A 22,524-nucleotide genomic window follows, 5' to 3' on the forward strand; every position below is an offset into this window, starting at 1 on the left:
GACCACCATATATGCGTCATGGTGCCCCCCTGGCTTCCGCACCTCCAGCAATTGTCTGGGGTCTCAGGCCACCACCGATGCAGGAGGGAAGGGACCCGATACCATCGTGATATAACTTTATAACTGGTCTCCTGGGACTTAGTAGCAGTCACCGACTTGTGTGACAAGTGGAAGCATCGCCCCCATTGTTCTCTAGAGAATGTTTGGTTGAGTTCCCCCTCCCATGCTCCGCAAAAGGGGGGGAGATCATCCAAGCCCCCGGAGACCAGCAATTTGTATATAACTGAAATGTTGTGATTCGGGGCAGTCGTTGTTGTACACATGGCCTCATAAGGGGATGGAGAGAGTGAAAGCTCGTGCGTCTGTGTGAGTGATGTAATAAAATGCTGGAGTTGGGCGTACTCGAAATTGTGGCGTAGTTTTTGGGGTTTCTCCCCCAAAATCGTAGAGAGTGGTAGTGTCCGTCCCTGTGGGGCAATATGGATGAGCCGAAGAGGCGTCCGTTTAGTTCCTTCCAGGAAGCGAGTGACAGAGGCACCCGGAAGAAAATCCGGACTATCGGTCACCGGCATCAGCGGTCCATATGCACGAATCAGATCGCATTTCCTACCAGGGGCGTGTATGGTGCGCAGAGTCTGCTCGACACTGTACCCCACCACCAGTTTGCGACGGTTCAGCCGTGGCCACGTCCAAGGCAGAGTTGGCGCCGACAGAGAGCATAGATCATGGGCCAAACGCACCCATAGTTTAGACCCCTCATTATGCAACAGGTCCAGGACACGGGCATGAGCCACTGCTAGGTGATACTTTCGGCAGTCCGGCAGTCCCAGCCCTCCCGCGTTCTTTGGTCTGGTCAGAACACTACCTCGTATTCTGGGTCGGCCCTTGGCCCAGACAAACTGGATAAATAGTTGTTGAATTTTGTACCAATATGACGCAGGGATGTGGACGGGTACCGTCTGCAGAAGGTATAATAAGCGAGGCAGTACTGTCATTTTGAGGGCGCCAACCCTACCAAACCAGGACACCACCCCCTGATGCCAGGTGGCTAGATCCCTCTCTGATTTGATAAGAAATTGTTGGAAGTTAAGTGAAAACAGTTTGGACAGGTCGGATGGAATGGTGATACCCAGATATCGGATACTATTGTTTTGTGGCCACTTAAAAGGGTGTTTGGATTGTAGGCAAGAAACTAGATTTGGAGGAAGGGAGACATTCAAAGCCTCTGATTTGTCAAGGTTTATCCGGAAATTGGACCATCTTCCAAAGTTATCCAACTCTGACATCAGGGATGGGAGTGCCTCAAGCGGGTTAGTGAGATAAACTAAGAGGTCGTCGGCGAAAGCCGAGCATTTATATTCATAGTTCGCTATCTTGATCCCTTGGATGTCTGGGTTGGCTCGCAGGGCCGCCATGAGATGCTCCATCACTAGGATGTATAGAAGAGGGGATAAGGGGCATCCCTGTCTCGTTCCGTTATGGATGGTGACAGTGTCCGATAAGGTGCCATTGATTTTTATACGCGCCGACGGGGTGTGGTACAGTGCAAGTATTTTAGCCGTTAGGTTTGGGCCCAGCCGCAGGTGATTTAATGTTTGGGCGAGTGACTCCCATGAAATCCTGTCGAAGGCCTTCTCGGCATCTAAGGACAGGATCATCAATGGTATCCCTCGGTTGCGAGCAAATTGAATAATATCTAGAGTTTTAAGGGTATTGTCTCTAGCCTCTCGTCCCGGGACAAACCCAACCTGGTCTAGGTGGATCAGATCCGGAAGGAGAGGATTGAGCCTGTTGGCAATAAGTTTAGCATAGCACTTAATATCTACATTGAGCAGGGAAATCGGTCTATAGCTACCGCAAACGCCCGGGTCCTTGCCTACTTTGGGAATGACTGTAATGTGCGCCGCTGTAGAGTCTGTTGGAAAGAGGGCGGTGTCTGAAATTGAATTAAAAGACTCCAACATCAGAGGCGCAAGTAGGGTCGAAAAGGATTTATAGAATTTTGCTGTTAGCCCGTCCGGACCTGGACTTTTATTGCCAGGAGCACTCTGGATAACCTGCAATAATTCTTCTATCGTGAACGGGGCCTCAAGATTTTCTAATATGGCACTATTCAGTTTTTTAAAGGGGGAAGGGGGGGCATCTGTTGAGGCGTTGGGGGACACCCTAGGAGGGGGTAGATTGTACAACCTAGAATAATATTTATGAAAGGCATTTGAAATCTCAGGGGTAGTATGAACCAGACCACCCGATGAGTCCTGAATATGTGGAATCAGGTTTGTTGCCCTTTTGGTACGTAACGCGTTGGCTAGCATTTTGCCTGGTTTGTCGCCGAACTCGTAGAATTTGCTCCTACCCAATTGAATAATGTGACTATATGAGGAGTCCAGTAATTTCCTAACCTCCAACCTCGCTCTTAGAAGTGCTTGGAGTGTCGAGGCCGCCAGAGCACGTTTATGGAGGAGTTCAAGTGTTGTGACTTTTTGAAGAGCGTCTTTAATGGCTTGTGCCCTACTTTTTTTAATTCGAGAGCCGTGTTTAATGAAAGTCCCACGAAGGACACATTTTAGGGCCTCCCACTTAAACACAGGCGCAGTGGTGTCTGATGCGTGGTCCCCCACAAAATTTGTGATAGAGGTGCAAATGTCTGAGGTGCAGCCTTCATCCAAAAGCAGTGACTCGTTAAGCTGCCAGGATCCTGCCGTCTTTGCCATGGATGGAACATGCATGGAACAGAACACTGGAGCGTGATCCGACCATAGGATGTTTCCAATCCCGGTATGGGACAGCCAAGATAATACATTGTGCTGCACCAGGATATAATCCAAGCGGCTGTACGAGTCCCGCGAGTGCGAGTAAAAGCTGTAATCCCTGTCCGAGGGGTGCTGTATGCGCCACGCATCATACAGTTGGAGCTGTAATAAAGATTTTTTAACTCGTTTAATTAGTGCATAGGAGAGGCTTGACCGACCCTTGGAGTTATCCATAGCCGGATCGAGCGTGATGTTTAGGTCCCCACAGAGGACCACTGAGCCCCTAACCAAAGGGAGGGCCGAACGTACCAATCCGGCGACAAAGCAGTCTTGGTTCTGATTAGGTGCGTAAGCATTAATTATAGTAAATTCCTGCCCACTAAGAGATAATGATAAGACAATATAACGTGCTGCCTCATCTATTTTAACGTCCAATACTTGGTGAGGGAGTGATTTGTGTATCCCTATCGCCACCCCCTTTGAGCGTGTCTCTGGATTGTTGGCAAGAAACCATGTGGTGTAGTATTTGTTTTTAATCTTTGGGGTGTGGTTAGTTTTAAAGTGCGTCTCCTGGAGGCAGATCAGGTGTACCTTACGCTTGTGCAGGTGATAAAGGATCTGGGCCCGTTTCTCTGGGGTGTTGAAGCCCTTCACGTTAAAGGATGCAATATTCAGGTCTGCCATTTAGAAGGGAATCCGGATGCTGCAATGGAAGGGTGGCAGGGTTGCAGTTTTGGTGGACGGTCCCCATGGCGAGGTCTAGTACAGAGAAAAAAGATTAGGAAAAAGAGAGAAAAGAGGAAGGAAGACGATTCAGAGGAACAAAACAAAAGCAGAGGGAGAGCCTCCGCACTTAACACTAAGCAAGTTAATACAAACAACGGGAGCATGTCCGCCGCACACCGGCGGGGCAGGGGCTTCTAACCTATTGGGGGGAGAATCTGGTCAGACATCACCAAAAGACAACTCCTTTCCAATTGAGCATGAATATAGTGAGGCAAATAACATTAGCATGGTACGAAACCATCGGCATCCCATATAAATCAATATCATGTACTATAGATATCTTAGAGAGGTTCTTTCAGGCGCGGTCCGGACTACCGCGGCTCAGATGTGGGCGTCTCTTGCCCCGGAATCTCTCCTCTCTCCGCGGTAGTCCCACAGATTGCCGATTTGTGGAGGGGTTCTCGAGAGGACCCGTGCGTAGCCCCATACCCCATGGGCGGAGCAGCGTGTTAGGCCACTGGGGGAGGAGAATCGGCGGCAAGCCAATGCCCGAAGTAAAAGAGGGCAAGTCCTCGGGTGTACGGAGGGTGAAGTACTTCGAGCCCTGGCGGACCGAGAGGGAGAAAGGGAATCCCCACCGGAACTGGATCTCTTTATCCTTTAAAACATCTAATAGAGGTTTGAGGGCCGCTCTTTGAGCTAGTGTATGGCGAGAAAGGTCCGGTAAGATTCTAATAGGGGTCCCATTATAGGAGAGGTCAGCTTTTTTCCTGCTTGCCAGTAGGATCGCCTCCTTGAGAGCGTAGAAATGGACCCGGCAGATAACATCCCTTGGGTGGGGGTCCTCCGGATTGAAAGGGCGAAGTGCTCTATGAGCTCTGTCCAACTCTATTCTGACCCCTGGCGGGCGCCCGAGCAGCCTGTTGAAAATTGTGGTGAGCACCGACGGTACATCCACGGAAGCAATAGATTCTGGCAATCCTCTGACACGGAGATTGTTTCTCCTATTGCGGTTCTCTAGGTCGTCCATATTTTGCTGCAGGGAGAACAATTGTTTGGCGTGTTCTGTCACTGTAGCTTGTAAGGCATGGATAGAGGTAGAGTTATTTTCTTGTATCGTGGAAACCGTATCCACTCTATCTGTTAGAGATGAGAGTTCCGCTCTGAATTGGGCAAATTCCAGTTTGCATTCCGCAACAACTTGGTTTGCTAGAGCCGCGATGTCACTTTTGGTAGGTATCGCCTGCATGAATGCTCGGAGGTCCGCCAGGGAGGCCGGCCTATCCTCACCCCCTGCAGTCGGCGAGAAGGCCACCTGGGAGGTATGGAAGCTTGATTGTGGCCTGTATATTTGTGGTCTCCCCTCTCTCGGAGTTGTGATCATGATTGGGGCGTGAGGTACCATTCGAGTGTCAGGGCCCTCTGGAAGCAGGGTGGGATGCCTCTCAGGTGTGGCTGGGTGCTTGGCGGGGGGACTGTCTGCCCATGATGAGCCAGTGGACCATCTGGCTGGGGAGCTTGATGCTGCCTCCTCCCTCTGCAACACTTCTTGCATGACAGCCTCCTCTTTCTGCGTTGGGGACTCCCCATCCTCCTCTCCCATATGTAGGGGGCAAGCGTCTCCAGCTCTCTGTGAGACCCCGGGCTCTGTGTTTCCACCCCTATTGGGATCGTAGTCTGGGGTGGAGGGGGGGCCTGGACAGACTTCAGCCATTCCCTTCTGTGACTCCGGATTTTCCATCAGGGGCAGAGGCGACTGGTGTTTCAAGCATAGTCCTCCCCTTCCTCATATGCGACCTGGCCGCCGCTTGTCAGCTGCTGCAGCTGCAGGGTCTGGGGCCTGCTTACCCGGTCCGTCTTGGCTGGGGAGCTGCTGCGGCGGCCATCTTGGAATGGCGCCGCCGCCGCGCCAGGCTTCTCCACCTCCGGTATGGGGGTCCCGATCGCTCCGGTCCCATTCCTCCGGGTCTGCGCTGGGGTGCCTCCCGTTTCCTCTGGTGCCCGGGTTCCGCTCGCCGCCACGTCGGATTCAGCCGGATAATCTGGTCCCTGGGCAGGACGCATGGAGGCCCCAGGTTTTTCACTCCCCGGACTGGTGAGGTAAGCCTCCATAGTGGGCTGTGGGGACGTCGGGCGGGCAACAGAGCGGGACCGGGCCTTCTTGGCAGCGGTGCGCACCATTTTGGTGTGGGGATGCCGGTGGATCGTGGAATTCTGCAGCGGAGCTCAGGAGCTGCACGTCTCTACACAGCCATGTCTAGCCACGCCCCCCTGCATTATATTTTGTACCTATTTCATGTTACACTGTATTCAGTGTATTTTTGCTCTGATGTCATATCACTAATACTGAAAAGGGTGGGGAGGGGAAATAACAACAGATACAACAGAAACCTCCAACCGCGGACACAACTAGAAAAAATGTGGTTTGAGGCATGATGTGATGAGCAAAGTAGTGAGAGAAGTAACATTGACTATGGACATCTGCAACAACAAGACTTCTGTATATAGGATAAAAGCTGCTCCCACAGGGGAAAAAAACAGTTAATTTGTCTATGGGACTGGAACACACCTTATGTTCAAAATAGTTTTGTAAGCCAAAAAAAAAAAATCCCTAAATCAATTAATATCAATAAAACATCTATGTTTTACAAAAAATCAAAAACTCAAGATTTTCATTCCAATTCAAGAAAGACCGATATATTGGAGCAAGTCCAGAGAAGAGCAACCAAGATATTACAACGTCTGCAAACCATGTGATATGAAGATCAGCTAAAAGAACTAGGAATGCTTAGTTTGCAAAAGGGAAGGCTGAGAGGAGACTTAATAGAGGTCTACAAATATCTCAAAGGTAGTCACATTGCAGAGGGAACCACCCTATTCTTATTAGCTTAAGGAAGTACAAGAAGCAATGGGATGAAACTAAAAAGGAGACTCAGATTAGACATTAAGAAGAACTTTCTGACAGTGAGGGCAGTCAGGGAGTGGAACAGGCTGCCACGGGAGGTAGTGAGCTCTCCATCAATGGAAATCTTTAAGCGGAAACTAGTTAAACATATAGCTGGGATGATTTGGGAAAGCCTGCATTTGCTGGGGGTTGGACCCGATGGCCCTTGTGGTCCCTACCAACTCTACCATTCTATGTTTCTATGAGATCCCAGAATCCCTATTTTATTATAACATCTTGAACATCATTGGATGGAACAAGGTTCCAGAGTGAGGGAAAGTGGCAGCTGCTCAAGTCTACGTCATTAACACATGTATAGATGTTGTGTCCTTCACACAACCCCACAAAGTGAGCAGCCAACTATTGGATGGATCAACAGGGAATCTGCGTGTAGCCTCCATCCAAGCGGTGTTCTCCTATGAAGCGCTGTCTCATTTTTTCCCGAATTCTATGGGTTCTTAAATTTATTAAAATGATCCTTCGTTTCGCAGTGAATAATATACATTAGATACAAATTGTACAGGTAAAATACTGACTGTTCTCCATTTTATTCTTTCTGTTATGACTCCTCCGATTCCCAATCCACATGTGCATCATTGGCTGTCAACGTGGCACAAACTAAAGTCTAGAGTTATGCTATTGTTACGAACCGGCGCCCCCATAGCCGCAAGCAGCCTGCTGCGGTTCCTGTTGCGCCCAGGCGCCGGCTGCCGTTCTTGGCCGTGCCTCGGGTCGTCCAGTTGGCTGTTCCTTCCACCACGTCTAAGTGTGGAGAGGCGGCTAGTGCGCATGCGTGCGCTGATTTACCACAGCCAGAGTTTAAGCCCGGTGTTTTGCCTGGTGAGCATGCTCAGCCTGATTGTGTTATGTCTGAGACTAGGTCCTCAGTTCGGGCTACTGAGCATGCTCCCACAATTAACCCTAACAGCCTCTTTGCACAGGTACTTGGACTTCGTGCTGTGTCTAAGTTCTGGGATGTGCCTACTGAGCATGCTCAAACTGATAGTCTGCTTTCTGAGCCTGTTGCTCAGGCTACTGGGCATGCTCAGGCACTTAGTGCACCAGAGGCTAGGTCCGGTAAGGACCTCACTGAGCATGTCCGTGAGGTGGGAGGCCCTGATAGGGCAGAGGGTGTCAGGTGTCCTGATGACATGGCAACTCCGGACTGGCTCGCAGAGGCCCGCCCCTATGATCTGGCACCTCAGTATTGGTTGTCAGACGATGACTGGTGAAGTGTTTGGGGCGTGGCTGCCATGAGGTCATCAATGACGTGGCGGTTCCGGATAGGTCGCATGTGACGTCACTGATGACATGGCACTCTGCTATTGGACCTTGGTGGTTCCACCCTGGGTTTGGGGTGGACCCAGGTTATAAAAGGGGCTGGAGACAACATGGAGGTGCGCAGTCTTCACTTTTGCGCAGTCAGAGCACACCTCCATGTTAGAGCCTCATTGCGGCATAAGCCTATGTTGGGAAGCGGTAGGTAGGGTTAGGCGAACGGTGCCTGTCACGCCAAGATTCGTGGCTCGGCACATCAGGGTCAGGCGCCGTGCTTCCCTCCTGCCGTTCCAGTCTTGCTATAGCAGCCCAGTGGCGTTAACTGGGCTGCGGCTGCTGTGCTTCCTGTCCGATTGTGCCCCCTACGCACACGGACAACGCACCTGCTGCGCCACCTATCCGATTGTGCCTCCTACGCACACGGACAACGCACCTGCTGCGCCACCTGTCCGATTGTGCCCCCTACGCACACGGACAACGCACCTGCTGCGCCACCTGTCCGGTTGTGCCCCCTACGCGCACGGACAGCGTACCCCAGGACCCCTGTGGAGTTAACAGGGTGTTCCTTATCCTCCTCGGCTTCCCGGTCAACGCTACTGGTGTACCCATCTGGCCTGACGTGTCCTACACACACGTGGCCAGTCGAGAGGTGGACAGAAACGCTAATCGGAGGACCGCTCGGCCTGACGTGTCCTACACACGTGGCCGACAGGGCGCTTTCGTGGCGGTCTTCCGGTCAACGCTACCTGGTTACCACCCGGCCTGACGTGTTTCCTGCACACGTGGTTGGTGTAGTGCTAGGTGCACCAAAACGCTAATCGGGTTGTCGTCCGGTCTGACGTGTCCCAACACACGTGACCGGTTCCCAGAGTCCCTGGGTTATCTCAGAGCCATCCAGCTCTATAGTCTCCGCCTAACCCTCAGGTGCCAGCAGCTCCTTTGTCATCTGGAGCACGGTGGGCCCTGACTGGCGATTAGGATATATACCCCCTGGTCCTAATCTGCCGGTCCCCCCGTAACAGCTATCATGTATGCCTATTTCTGGCATAACGTCTATTAAATTTTCCGCAAAGCCTCAACCACGGTTTAGATAATGCAACTAATAACATAAAATACAAAACAGCAGCACCTTTTTGTGTAAGGCAGGCATACACTTGGGGGCCGCAATGGAGACATCTGAGACCAGTGATTGACTGCTGGAAGATGAAGCAAAGCGATAGCTAGGTTAACAATGGTGGTATGGAGGAGCAGCAGGGATCAGGAGGTAAGTATATGTTTTTCTACAGTGTATGCCATTCTGGGACGATTTTAAAAATAAAAAAGGGTGGACTACCAATTTAATTCTTGCATTTTGCATTTAAAAATCCAGCTAATGTCCTTATGAAACTTAATGTTAAGAAGTGTTTCTACTTATATTGTTACAAATCCATTGAAAAATTAAAATACAATTACAAGACAGAGTTATTGATAAGTTATTGACCTTAGGTATCCATGATTACGACCACGCATATAGTAACAGTTGCTAGTGGATACCTAAGGTCCTGCAATGCCCTAAACATGAGTAAGCAACAGTAAATCAGAAGAACTATACTGCATTTCTAATTGGAGGTATTTGCTAATATTCTTCTTATTACACCTACTACATATTGGGATAGGATCTTGGAGGTGGGAATACCCCTTAAACTCTTATGAGCTACTGCATTAAGAGAAAATTGAGCTAAAAGGGAGTCCGTCAGCACCAAAAAATTACTTTTCAACCAAGCATAGACACTTGGTGCAACCCTTGGGTGGCTAACAGTTTAGTGTTCCAGCTCACCAACTTGTTTTGCATCAGTTTTTGCACCCCTTTTACCTGATCGCCATTCCTGTCTTCATAGGTGCAAGAAAACAGCAGAATTAGTTTGGTGAACCCTTTAAAATATTCCATATTTCTGAATAAATTAGATTTTCACACTTCCTAAAAGTAGATAAAGAACCAAATTAAACAAATGATCAGAAATATTAGAAGCTTTCATTTTTTCTTTATTAAGGAAAATTACGATGTGAGTGATTAAAGTATGTGAACCTTAGCTTTCAGCATCTGGTGTGACCCCATGTGCAGCAATAACTGACTCTAAATGTTTCCGGTAATTGTTGATTGGTCCTACATATTAGTTTGCAGGAATTTTATCCTATTTTTTCCGACAAAACATCTTAAACTGTTATATTGGGGGGTTTTATATCATGAAATTATAGTGTGGCGCCCCTGCGGCTTCAGGCGCCACAGTGTACTGCGCCTCACCCGAGGTGCAGTATTCACCTCGGATATGGAGGAGGTCATCGCCGGTAACCACCACCTAAAACACACTCATCCAACACAAAAACGGGAGCTCTTCCACTGTGACTGGCTAGGGTAGGTGCTGAGGTGGCCATCATGAGGTGTGGGATGTCTTGCTTGCTAATTCAAGAACCCGGGAGACGGGGCACCAACAGGGGTAGTTAGGAGCCATCTCACACAGTAGTCAGTCAGTTTTGGGCGCAGCAAGCGCCAGGTCGCACTCAGTAGGAGATAAGCAAGAACACGGACAGTTCGGGGCCCGTGGTCTGGAGCTGGAGGCTCGACCCGGGTTTTTAGGAACAAAAAAGGATCCCAGGGTTCACGGGGAGTGCAGAAGGCACTCGTGACCCGTTCCATGGCCCGGGAGCTGGGCTGGAGGGAAACCGTCGAAAGGTGACGCACAGAAGGAAACACAGGCCTCGACCTCCGAAGTATCCGAGATCGGCAAAAGTTCATTACAGCATAGCCTGGTACTCCAATGGCGGTATGCTTCCAGTGAGTAAAGAACTTGAACAGCACCCTCTGTGTCGTCCCGTTACTGCCGGCGCTCTCAACATCGCGCCATAGGCGACTACTACCACCACCATCATCCTCCCTGGGGCCTAGCTCTACCTGTGGAGAGCCACGACACCCGAGCTGCGTCACCATCCACCCCAGCAGAGAGAAAAAGAGAAGTCCTGCAGCAGCGGCTAATGATTGGCCTCACACCACAGGTGGCGTCAGGAACAACTACCCCCATCATCCCCATCTTTATTGACACCGCCGGGGTCACGGAACCAGGCAAGGCCACCTCGGCGACCCAGGACAAGAACCGCGGCCCGATGACAGGTAGCCTCAAGCCCCATGGGTGTGTCACTAGCTTAACTTCCTTCCACAACACTTCTAGAGGATGAAAGTCAGGACTTTAACTAAGCCATTCCAAACTTTATTCTTCTTGAACATTCCATTCTAAAATATCTTGTGACATTTGGGTTGTTCCCTTGATATTCAGCTCATGAACAGATAGTTTATTTTCCTTTGGAATTTTCTAATACAATTCAGAATTCATTATTCCATTAATCATTGCAAGCCATTTTGACTCAGATGCAGCAAAACAGGCACAAACCATAATAAACCTCCACCATGTTTCACAGGCAGTATGGAGTTTATAGGCTATAATGTAGGGTTTTTCTTGTTTATTTTAAACCAAAAAGCATTATTTTAGTCTGATCTCTCCACAAAACAATGTACCGATAACCGTCTGACTTGTCCTTGTGATCTTTAGCAAACTTCAGATGGAGGGCATTTGTTTTCTCCTTGCAATCCTATCATGCACACCATTGTTGTTTAATGTCAGTCCTCCTAGTGGTAAATTTACAAAGATTAACTTTAGCTAATGTACTAGAGGCCTTTAGTTGGTAAGAAGTTATCTTTGGTTCCTTTGTGATGTTACAAACTATTGTACTCTTTGATCTTGGAGTGATGTTTGTTGGTCGACCACTCCCAGGCAGGGTAATGGTCTTGAATTTCCTCCATTGGTGCACAATCTGTCTAACTGTGGATTAATGGAGCCAAAGCTCTTTAGAGATGGTATTGTAGCATTTTCCAGTCTGATGAGCATCACCAAGTCTTTTTCTGAGCCGACTTTCTTCGTACCATAACACGCTTCCCCAAAGTGTTGCGAATATACGACTTTGATAGATTTCTGTTCTTTAAATAAAATAGGTTACACATTCACACCTAATTGTCATCCCATTTATTAAAAGCCTTGGACTCTAATTTTACCTTCAAATTATCTAATAATCCTAATGGTTCCCATACTTTTGCCCCTCACCGTAATGTGATTATCCAAGCAAAGACTGGATAATGATCCATGAACAATAGCCGATATCAGATGTCTGAATGGCAAAAGTATGTGAACCATGAAGATTGTTCGATAAATTGAAGGTAAAATTAGAGTCTGATGGTTTCAATAAAAAATACTGCAAAATTTAATATTTTTAGCTCATTTGTTTGATTTTTTGTGAAAATCTATTGTAGGTAAAATCTATGCAGAAATAAGGAGTTTTCCAAGCTTTCAGAAACTTTCAAGCACTGTTGGTGGGAATGTGTAATAAGTGACCCGGCCACGCCTAGGCAAGGGTGCACCTAGCACCTGTGCTTGGTTTGAGCAGTCATATTTAAGGATTGTAATGTGTACTCACTGACTATAATTGCCAGGTCTCCCTGTTTTTGTGTAGGAAAGGCCTGTCAATTATAGTTAAAGGGAACCTGTCACCAGATTTGGTGACTATAAGCTGCGGCCACCACCAGTGGGCTCTTATATACAGCATTCTAACATGGTGTATATAAGAGCCCAGGCCGCAGTGCAGAACGTAAAAATTTCTTTATAATACTCACCTAAACGGTCGGTACGGTGCAGATGGGTCACCTGGGTGTCTCCGTTCTCCGGGTGCGACGCCTCATCTTTCGGCCATCTTTATCCTTCTTCTTCTGACGCCTGGGTGCATGTCACGTACTATGTTATTCACACAGGCTGGCATTGAGGTCCTGTGCAGGCGCACTTTCATCTGCCCTGAGCATGGCAGTACAAAGTATTGTAGTGTGCCTGCGCAGGACCTCAATGCCAGTGCGTTTGCATGATGTAGTACGCGTCATGCACCCAGGCTTCAGAAGAAGGAGGACAAAGATGGACAAAAGAGGAGGTGCCAGTACAGGAGAATGGAGCCACCCAGCCGACCATTCTGCACTGAACCGACTGTTTAGGTGAGTATTATAAAGTAATTTTTACGTTCTACTCAGCGGCCTGGGCTCTTGTATACAGGATGTTAGAATGCTGTATATAAGAGCACAGTGGTGGTGGCCGCAGCTTATAGGGCCCAAATCTGGTGACAGATTCCCTTTAACAAGATGGGGCATGCTGGAAGTGAGCTGTACCATGAATGCTTTTTCCTGAGCCTAACAGAACCAAGTGCAGAAGGAATCTTTCTCTCTAAAATGCTGCAGAGATAATTATGACTGATTATGATCGTCCAATATGTCATACGCTGATGAACCTTCTAATAACTTTTATATTTTCTTCATCTTCTTGTAGCTGCCTCCACATTAGACCACTCCAAGTTGAGTAACTGGCAACAGCAGCCTGTAAACGTATTCCTGTCATCAAAACGTCCTCCCTGCGTAGAGGAGCTTCATCAAGAAGCTGAACTCAACCTTCAGAGTCTACTTCAAGGTATAGCTAACCACCGTAGGAAGCTTTTCTGGCTTCTTATAAAAATAATATACTGTTGCATTTCTTTCTGCATTTTCATACTTGGATCAGTAAGGGGACATCTCACACACACACAAAAAAAAGAGAATCCAAACTGACCCTCCCTTGCTAATCTTGGCTCAAAACCTTATTGGAAAACCTTGGAAACCTTATTGACTTGATTATAAGCCTAGGGTGGGAAATGCAGCAGCTACTGGAAAATTGAAATAAATAAATAATATAATTTATTTATTTATATAGCACTGTTAATTCCACAGCACTTTCCATACATTGGCAACACTGTCCCAATTGAGGCTTACAATCTAAAGTCCCTATGAGTATATTTTTGGAGTGTGGGAGGAAACCGGAGGAAACCCACCCAAACACGGGGAGAACATACAAACTCCTTGCAGATGGTGTCCTTGGTGGGATTTGAACACAGGACCCCAGCGCTGCAAGTCGGCAGTGCTAACCACTGAGCCACCGTGCTGCCCAGCACATGTAAAAATAAAAATAGATACCAATAAAATATAATGTGCCCATCCTTGTCCCCCTTGTAGTAATGTGCCCATCCTTGTGCCCCTTCCTTGGACCCTCTAGTAATGGGCCGATTGTTTAGTAGTATCCCCTGCAGTAATGTGCCCATTGTTTAGTAATGTGCCCATTGTTTAGTAATATCCCTTGCAGTAATGTGCCCATTGTTTAGTAAAATCCCTTGCAGTAATGTACTCATTGTTTAGTAATGTGCCCTGCAGTAATGTTCCCATTGTTTAGTAATGAGCCCTGCAGTAATGTTCCCATCATTTAGTAATGTCCCCTGCAGTAATGTGTCCATTGTTTAGTAATGTGCCTGTTGTTTAGTAATATTCCTTGCAGTAATGTGCCCATTGTTTAGTAATATCCCTTGCAGTAATGTGCCCATTGTTTAGTAATGTCCCCTGCAGTAATGTACCCATTGTTTAGTAATGTGCCCTGCAGTAATGTTCCCATTGTTTAGTAATGAGCCCTGCAGTAATGTTCCCATCATTTAGTAATGTCCCCTGCAGCAATGTGCCCATCGTTTAGTAATGTCCTCTTAATGGTCCCCTTCTTGTTCCCTATTATGCCGTTGTTTACACACAATAAAAATTATTCTTACCTGTCCTCTGTTCCTGCACTGTCCTCAGCTGCTTCTTGCAGACCGCAGGCACATAGACCTCTCGATAATCTCATCTGGTGCACAGAGCCGCCGCTGCAGGCTGCCATCATGGCTTTACTGCAGTTGAATGCTTTACATGGTGGTGCTGCAAAGCATTCAACTGCTGTAAAGCGCTGACAGCAGTGGTGGCTCCGTGCACTGGATGTGATCATCAAGGGGTGCTTCTTGTGGACCACAGGCACATAGACCCCTTCATGATCGCGTCCAATATACAGGGCCGCTGCTGCTGTCAGCGCTTTACTGCACTTGAATGCTTTGCGCCGCCACCATGAAGTATTCAACTGCAGTAAAGCCATGACGGCAGACAGCAGCCCCGTGCACCGGACGTGACCACGGAGGGGTCTATGTGCCTAAGAGGCAGAGAAGGAGGTAACAGGATACAAGGGCAGGCCAGAGGGATGCGCTATCACTCTGACAGTCTTGGAGACAGGGAGGGCTAATTATACGCCCTATTTGATAACCCCATACTTTAGGGGGTTAAAAAGTCGTCTTATACGCCGGAAAATACAGTATTTATTATTCCAGCATCTGCACACATTAATGCTTTTGCTACAATATAAAACTGATCACGTTTACCAGTCATATCATTTGCTGCACAGAAACCATTTCTCTACTAGTAATTTGCAGGAAATAGACTAGTAGAGTTTCCTGTGTAAGAACAACTCTCAACCTCTGTTATTACTCTCTGGGGGACCTTATGTTAAGGACACATGTCACATTTCTTCCTTTCTCACCAATATAGTCAGCAATTTTTCCTATAAATAAATCTGCCAAGAGGTCTCCTTCACATCTTGGCTGCCCAGTATTTCTCTCATTTGTTTTTACTGTACTTTGTATTTCAGCTAATGTTCTGCAGGGACATTATAAAAGAGAATAGTCTGAAACTGAGCGGCCATATGGAACACATTTATGATCTGGATGTCGATTGAAATCCAGCTCAAAGACCATACCCAGAGAGTTGTTGTGATTGACTGCTACGCTCAGTGGTTTCCGGGTATAAGTGGTGTACCCCAAGGTTCAGTGATGGGTCTGTTATTATTCAACGTATCTATTAATTATCTAGAAATCAGGATAAATAATGTTACTGTCACGCTAGGTATGGGGAAGTACCAAGCGAACTGCGAAAGCGAAGGGAAACCCTGTGTCTAGGAAAAGAGGAGATGGTGCCTCCTGACCAAACCTACCACCAGCCCCTGGCTTCCCTCACCACCCTAGATAAGTACCGCACTTCTGCGCCGATACCTGACACTGGCTGACCCTATACAGTCATATGAAAAAGTTTGGGCACCCCTATTAATGTTAACCTTTTTTCTTTATAACAATTTGGGTTTTTGCAACAGCTATTTCAGTTTCATATATCTAATAACTGCTGGACTGAGTAATATTTCTGATTTGAAGTTAGGTTTATTGTACTAACAGAAAATGTGCAATCTGCATTTAAACTAAATTTGACAGGTGCATAAGTATGGGCACCCTTATCAATTTCTTGTTTTGAACACTCCTAACTACTTTTTACTGACTTACTAAAGCACTAAATTGGTTTTGTAACCTCATTGAGCTTTGAACTTCATAGGCAGGTGTATCCAATCATGAGAATAGGTATTTAAGGTGGCCACTTGCAAGTTGTTCTCCTATGTGAATCTCCTATGAAGAGTGGCATCATGGGCTCCTCAAAACAACTCTCAAATGATCTGAATACAAAGATTATTCTACATAGTTGTTCAGGGGAAGGATACAAAAAGTTGTCTCAGAGATTTAAACTGTCAGTTTCCACTGTGAGGAACATAGTAAGGAAATGGAAGAACATAGGTACAGTTCTTGTTAAGCCCAGAAGTGGCAGGCCAAGGAAAATATCAGAAAGGCAGAGAAGAAGAATGATGAGAACAGTCAAGGACAGTCCACAGACCACCTCCAAAGACCTGCAGCATCATCTTCCTGCAGATGGTGTCACTGTGCATCGGTCAACAATACAGCGCACTTTGCACAAGGAGAAGCTGTATGGGAGAGTGATGCGAAAGAAGCCGTTTCTGCAAGCACGCCACAAACAGAGTCGCCTGAGGTATGCAAAAGCACATTTGGACAAGCCAGTTACATTTTGGACGAAGGTCCTGTGGACTGATGAAACAAAGATTGAGTTGTTTGGTCATACAAAAAGCCGTTATGCATGGAGACAAAAAAACACGGCATTCCAAGAAAAGCACTTGCTACCAACAGTAAAATTTGGTGGAGGTTCCATCATGCTTTGGGGCTGTGTGGCCAATGCCGGCACCGGGAACCTTGTTAAAGTTGAGGGTCGCATGGATTCAACTCAGTATCAGCAGATTCTTGACAATAATGTGCAAGAATCAGTGATGAAGTTGAAGTTACGCAGGGGATGGATATTTCAGCAAGACAATGATCCAAAACACCGCTCCATATCTACTCAGGCATTCATGCAGAGGAACAATTACAATGTTCTGGAATGGCCATCCCAGTCCCCAGACCTGAATATCATTGAACATCTGTGGGATGATTTGAAGTGTGCTGTCCATGCTCGGCGACCATCAAACTTAACTGAACTGGAATTGTTTTGTAAACAGGAATGGTCAAATATACCTTCATCCAGGATCCAGGAACTCATTAAAAGCTACAGGAAGCGACTAGAGGCTGCTTTTTTTGCAAAAGGAGGATCTACAAAATATTAAAGTCACTTTTATGTTGAGGTGCCCATACTTATGCACCTGTCAAATTTAGTTTAAATGCAGATTGCACATTTTCTGTTAGTACAATAAACCTCATTTCAATTCAGAAATATTACTCAGTCCATCAGTTATTAGATATATGAAACTGAAATAGCTGTTGCAAAAACCCAAATTGTTATAAAGAAAAAAGGTTAACATTAATAGGGGTGCCCAAACTTTTTCATATGACTGTAATAGGCCATACATAGGGAATGGATGGGATGAGCACTTAGTCAATTCCACTAAGATTGAAAGAACACACAGGGGAAAGTAAACAAATAACTTATCCCCAGATTGACTCAGGGAAAGGAACTGCAACAACAACAAAGTTTCTCCAGATGAATACAAGCCAACTGCTTGTACTGAAGACTTGTTAAGGGTATTAGACCTATCACCAGCACAGAGTAAAGGGGGAATGAGGGTGTATATATAGACACCAACGAAGTGCTGAAGATGAACAACTGAAAAGGTGAAGAGATCCACAGGGTCCTAAAGAGGAAGGGATAAACCCCAAGCAGAGAAAAAGGGAAAGTCAGAGAGCAGCTTGAGTAGCTAAACACTGCGACGTTCTACAGCCGGAAACTACAGGACTGTCTGAAAAGCGTGACTTCTATTTTTGTAGATGACACCAAACTATATAATATAGTCTATGGAAGATGTTTGTAAGTAACAGGCTGTGACTTATTAGTGTTACAAGGTCTGAGGTGTGAATGAGGAGCTGGTGTGTTACATTTGGTGTTATTGCTCACACACTCTCTCATACTGGTCACTGGAAGTTCATCATGGCACCTCATGCCAAATAATTCTCTGAGGATCTAAAAAAAAGATTTGTTTCTCTAGATAAAGATGGTCTAGGCTATAAGAAGATTGCCAACTCCCTTTAACTGAGCTGCAGCATGGTGACCAAGACAACACAGTAGTTTAACAAATCAAGTTCCACTCAGAACATGCCTCACCATGGTCGACTAAAGAGGTTGAGTGCATGTGCTCAGCGTCATATCCAGAGGTTGTCTTTTCAAAATAGACATATGAGTGCTGCCAACATTGCTGCAGAGGTTACAGGGTTGGGAGGTCAGCCTTACAGTGCTCAGACCATACACTGCACACAGCATCAAATTGGTCTGCATGGCTGTCATCCCAGAAGGAAGCCTCTTTTAAAGATGATACGTAAGAAAGCCCAGAAACAAGGAATTTAATATCTTGGACTCATGTCCTGTCATCTAATGAGATCAAGATAAACTTAATTACTTATTTACGTCAGATGGTGTCAACCTGTGTGATGGCAACCAGTTAGGAGTACAGAGACAAGTGTCTTGCCTACAGTCAAGCATAGTAGTGGGAGTGTTATAGTTAGGGGCTGCATGAGTGCTGTCGGTTGTGGGGAGCTATAGTTCATTGAGGTAACCATAAATGCCAACATGTACTCTGACATACTGAAGCAGAGAATGATCCCCTTCCTTCGGAAACTGGGCTGAAGGACAATATTCAAACATGATAACGACCCCAAACACCTCCAGGACAACCACTGCCTTGCTAAATAAACTAAGGGTAAAGGTGCTGGACTGGCAAAGCATGTCTCCAGCCCTAAACCCTATTGAGCATCTCCCAGGAATCTTCACATAGAAGGTAGAGAAGTGCAATGTCTTTAATATCCACCAGCTCCGTGATGTCATCATGGAGGAATGGAAGAACATTCCAGTGACTCCTGTAAAGCTCTAGTAAACTCCATGCCCAAGAGAGTTAAGGCAATGCTTGAAAATAATGATGACCACACAAAATATTGTCACTTTGGGCAAAATTTGGCCATTTTCACTTAGTGGTTTATTCATTTTTTTGCTACTGCTTTAGACATTAATGGATGTGTGTTGAGTTATTTAGAGGGCACCAAATTTACACTTTTATACAAGCTGCACACTGACTACTTTACATTGTATCAAAGTGTCAGATTTTCAGTGTTGTCCCTTGAAAAGGTATACTAAAAAATTTACAAAAATATGAGGGGTATATTCACTTTTGTGATATACTGTATGACCCCGACAATGGTATATAGGTCCTCCATCCTGGGCTCATTCCTTGTAAGTTGAAACCAGAAGTTTCCATCCACTATCTACAGTGTAGACACATCTCCATGTTTTTCTCATTCTCTGACAAGAAATTAGAATAAACCTTTCCCGTTTTAGGTCAATTAGAAACCAAAATTTTTTATATTTGCCAAATGCCGGAATAATGAGAGAGAGAATATTTTAAGATATTTTTTTTTACTTCCTGCAAAGTCAGAAGTTTACATACATTTCATTAGTATTTGGTGCCATTGCCCTTAATCTGTATGATTTGGGTCAAACATTTTGGATATTCTATAACAAGTTTCTCACAATAGTTGGTAGGAATTTGGGCCCATTCCGCCTAACAGAACTGGTGTAGCTGAGCCATGTTTGTAGGTTGTCTTGCTCGCAACGGCCTTTTCAGCTTTGCCCATAAATTTTCAATAAAATTGAGATCAGGGTTTTGTGATGGCCACTCCAATGGACATTGACTTTGTTATCCTTAAGCCACTTTGTAACCAATTTGGCTGTATGCTTTGGGTCATTGTCCATTTGGAAGACCCATTTCCGCCCAAGCTTTAAGTTCTTGGCTGATATCTTGATATGTTGTTTCAGTATTGACACATATCGTAATCTTCTTTTCTCATGATTCCATCTATTTTGTGAAGTGCACTAGTCTCTCCTACAGCAAAACAACCCCACAATATGATGCTACTATCACCGTGTTTCACAGTTGGGTGTTCTTATGCTTCAAAGCTTCTCCCTTTTTCCTCCAAATGTAATGATGGTCATTATGGCCAAACCGTTCCATTTTTAGTTTTGTCAGACCATAAGACATGTCTCCAAAAATTAAGGTCTTTGTTCCTGTGTGTATTTGCAAACATTAATTTGGCTTCTAATGTTTCTTTTGGAGTAATGGCTTCTTTATGGCAAACTGGCCTTTCAGATCATGTTGATACACTTGTTTCACTGTGGATAATGACACAATCTTACCAGCTTCCACCAGCATCTTTACAAGGTCTTTTGCTTTTGTGCTTGGGTTGATATGCACACTGACCAAAGCACGTTCATCTCTGGCACACAAAACCTATCTTCTTCCAGAGCGGTAGGATGGCTGGATATTTCCATCTTGTTTGTGCTTGCGTATAATTTTTTTTTACAGATGAACGAGGCACCTTAAGGTATCTGGAAATTGCACCCAAGGATGAACCAGACTTGTGCAACTCCCCAATTCGCTTCCTGAGATCTTGGCTGATTTATTTTGACTTTCCCATGATGCTACACAAAGAAGCAGTGTGTTTCAGGTGTGCATTAAAATACATCCACAGGTGTGTCTCTAATTAACTCAGATGTTGCCAGTAAACCTGTCAGAAGCTTCCAAAGGCATGACCTAATCATATGGGCTGTCCTATATTGTTTAAAGGCATAGTACTCTTAGGAGTACTTTGCACGTTGCGACATCGCTAGCATTGGCTAGCGATGCCGAGTGCGATAGCACCCGCCCCGTCGCACATGCGATATGTGGTGATTGCTGCCATAGTGAACATTATCGCTACGGCAGCTTCACATGCACATACCTTGTCGGCGACGTCGCTGTGACTACCGAACAATCCCTCCTTCAAGGGGGAGGTGCGTTCGGCGTCATAGTGACGTCACCACGACGTCACTAATCGGCCGGCCGATAGAAGCGGAGGGGTGGAGATGAGCGGGACATAACATCCCGCCCACCTTCTCCCTTCCGTATTGCCGTCGGGAGGCAAGTAAGGAGATGTTTGTCGCTCCTGCGGGTTTACACACAGCGATGTGTGGACCTGCAGGAACGACAAACAACATCGTACCTGCGGTCGACCCGACATTATGGAAATGTCCGACACTACACAGATCACCGATTTTCGACGCTTTTGCGATCGTTTATCGGCGCATCTAGGATTTACACGTTACGATGTCGCTACCGGCACCGGATGTGCGTCACTAACGACGTGACCCCGACGATATTCCGGATGCAATGTCGCAGTGTGTAAAGTATCCCATAGTGTATGTAAACGTTTGACTTTAGAGAAAGTAATACAAATGCCTTAAAACACTTTCTCTCTCTCTCTCATTATTCTTGCATTTGGTTCCTAATTGACCTTAAATGGGAAAGGTTTATTCTGATTTAGATATGTGTCTTTTTAGATGAGTGTATGTAAACTTCTGGTTTCCACTGTATGTGCCCCAGCCCCTTCTCTGATGCATATGCCCCCGCCCACTGGTGATGTATATGTCGTGCATGGGTCACGCGCTGCGGCAGAGGGGCTGCTCGGGGGCGCTTGGATTCAGGATCATGTCTGGGGCTCGAGTGGTGACTGGACCCGGACAACTGCCCGTCCTCGCAACAGTGAAAAGGGGGTATTTACAGGAGAGAGAGTTTTTGTCTGTGATGCCAAGCGTGGTTTGCGGTGATGGAATGGTGGCACCACCACTGCCTCTTGTGCCAGTGTCTGGGACCGATGGTGTTGGGCAGCAAGTAAGTAGTAAGGTGGTATCCCCTCAACGGTTAGGGGAGATGTAGTCCCGGGGCCCAGGTGTAGGTAGGGAGCAGTGCTGGGATGGCGTCGGCAGGTTGGACCGGATGACACCGATGTACTCACGATTAGGAATAATCCACACAGAGTCTGTACTGTAAACCAAGGCCGGATGCTGGTTGCCGTTGGAGAGGTGTGCTTGTCCCGCACACGGGTTAGCAAGGTAGGGACCCTTCCTCTTGCACTCGTGTCTTGCTGTGTGTTGATTTAACCCGCTTGGAACGGGAGAAATCCGCTCATCTGCAGTTTTGTATACAGAGGGAGCTGTTGCCCGCAAAATCTGACCCTTGGGATTTTAGTGGGTTCTTGGCGGACACCCTATCCCCCGCATTGAGCTGCTGTTTTGCTCTCTGGGCGTCTCTCTGGAAACAAGGCCTGATACCTTGTCCCGCTGGTCAATTAACAAGGGGCTTGAAGCTTGCCTCGTCCTAGGGTCCAGGTACCCTGCCTGTGTACGGCATCCGGACCAGATTCCCGTCGTCGGTACCGGCGGGCTACAACCCTGTCCCAATCCACTTTAGGCCTCCCGCGAACGGATCTCCGTTGCCTGTGGCCCTACTCTGCCGTCTCCCACCTAGTCTGTTCTCCCGTGGTCCAAGGGCTCCAACCCTGACCACACTGCACTTCAGCTCCTCACTTCTCCACTCACTACTGACTGACTCCTCACTCCCTGACTACAGACTACTGTGTTCCCTCCCCTTGTCACCTCAAGACCCCTAGGTGGGCGTTTCCATCCACCTGGTCCCGCCCACT

General features: G+C 46.7%; 1 protein-coding gene across 3 annotated transcripts in view; it reads left to right on the plus strand.

Annotated features, from left to right (window-relative positions):
• NHSL2 (NHS like 2) overlaps window positions 1–22,524 on the plus strand; it is a 409,644-nt gene that overhangs the window by 333,785 nt on the left and 53,335 nt on the right. For all 3 annotated transcript variants that reach the window (XM_075324044.1, XM_075324045.1, XM_075324046.1), the window contains exon 2: window positions 13,092–13,229. In XM_075324044.1, coding sequence (XP_075180159.1) covers window positions 13,092–13,229 — 138 coding nt within the window. The remainder of the gene's footprint in view (window positions 1–13,091; window positions 13,230–22,524) is intronic.

The sequence above is a fragment of the Anomaloglossus baeobatrachus genome, chromosome 9 (genome assembly GCF_048569485.1).
Source record: "Anomaloglossus baeobatrachus isolate aAnoBae1 chromosome 9, aAnoBae1.hap1, whole genome shotgun sequence".
Lineage (NCBI taxonomy): Eukaryota > Metazoa > Chordata > Amphibia > Anura > Aromobatidae > Anomaloglossus > Anomaloglossus baeobatrachus.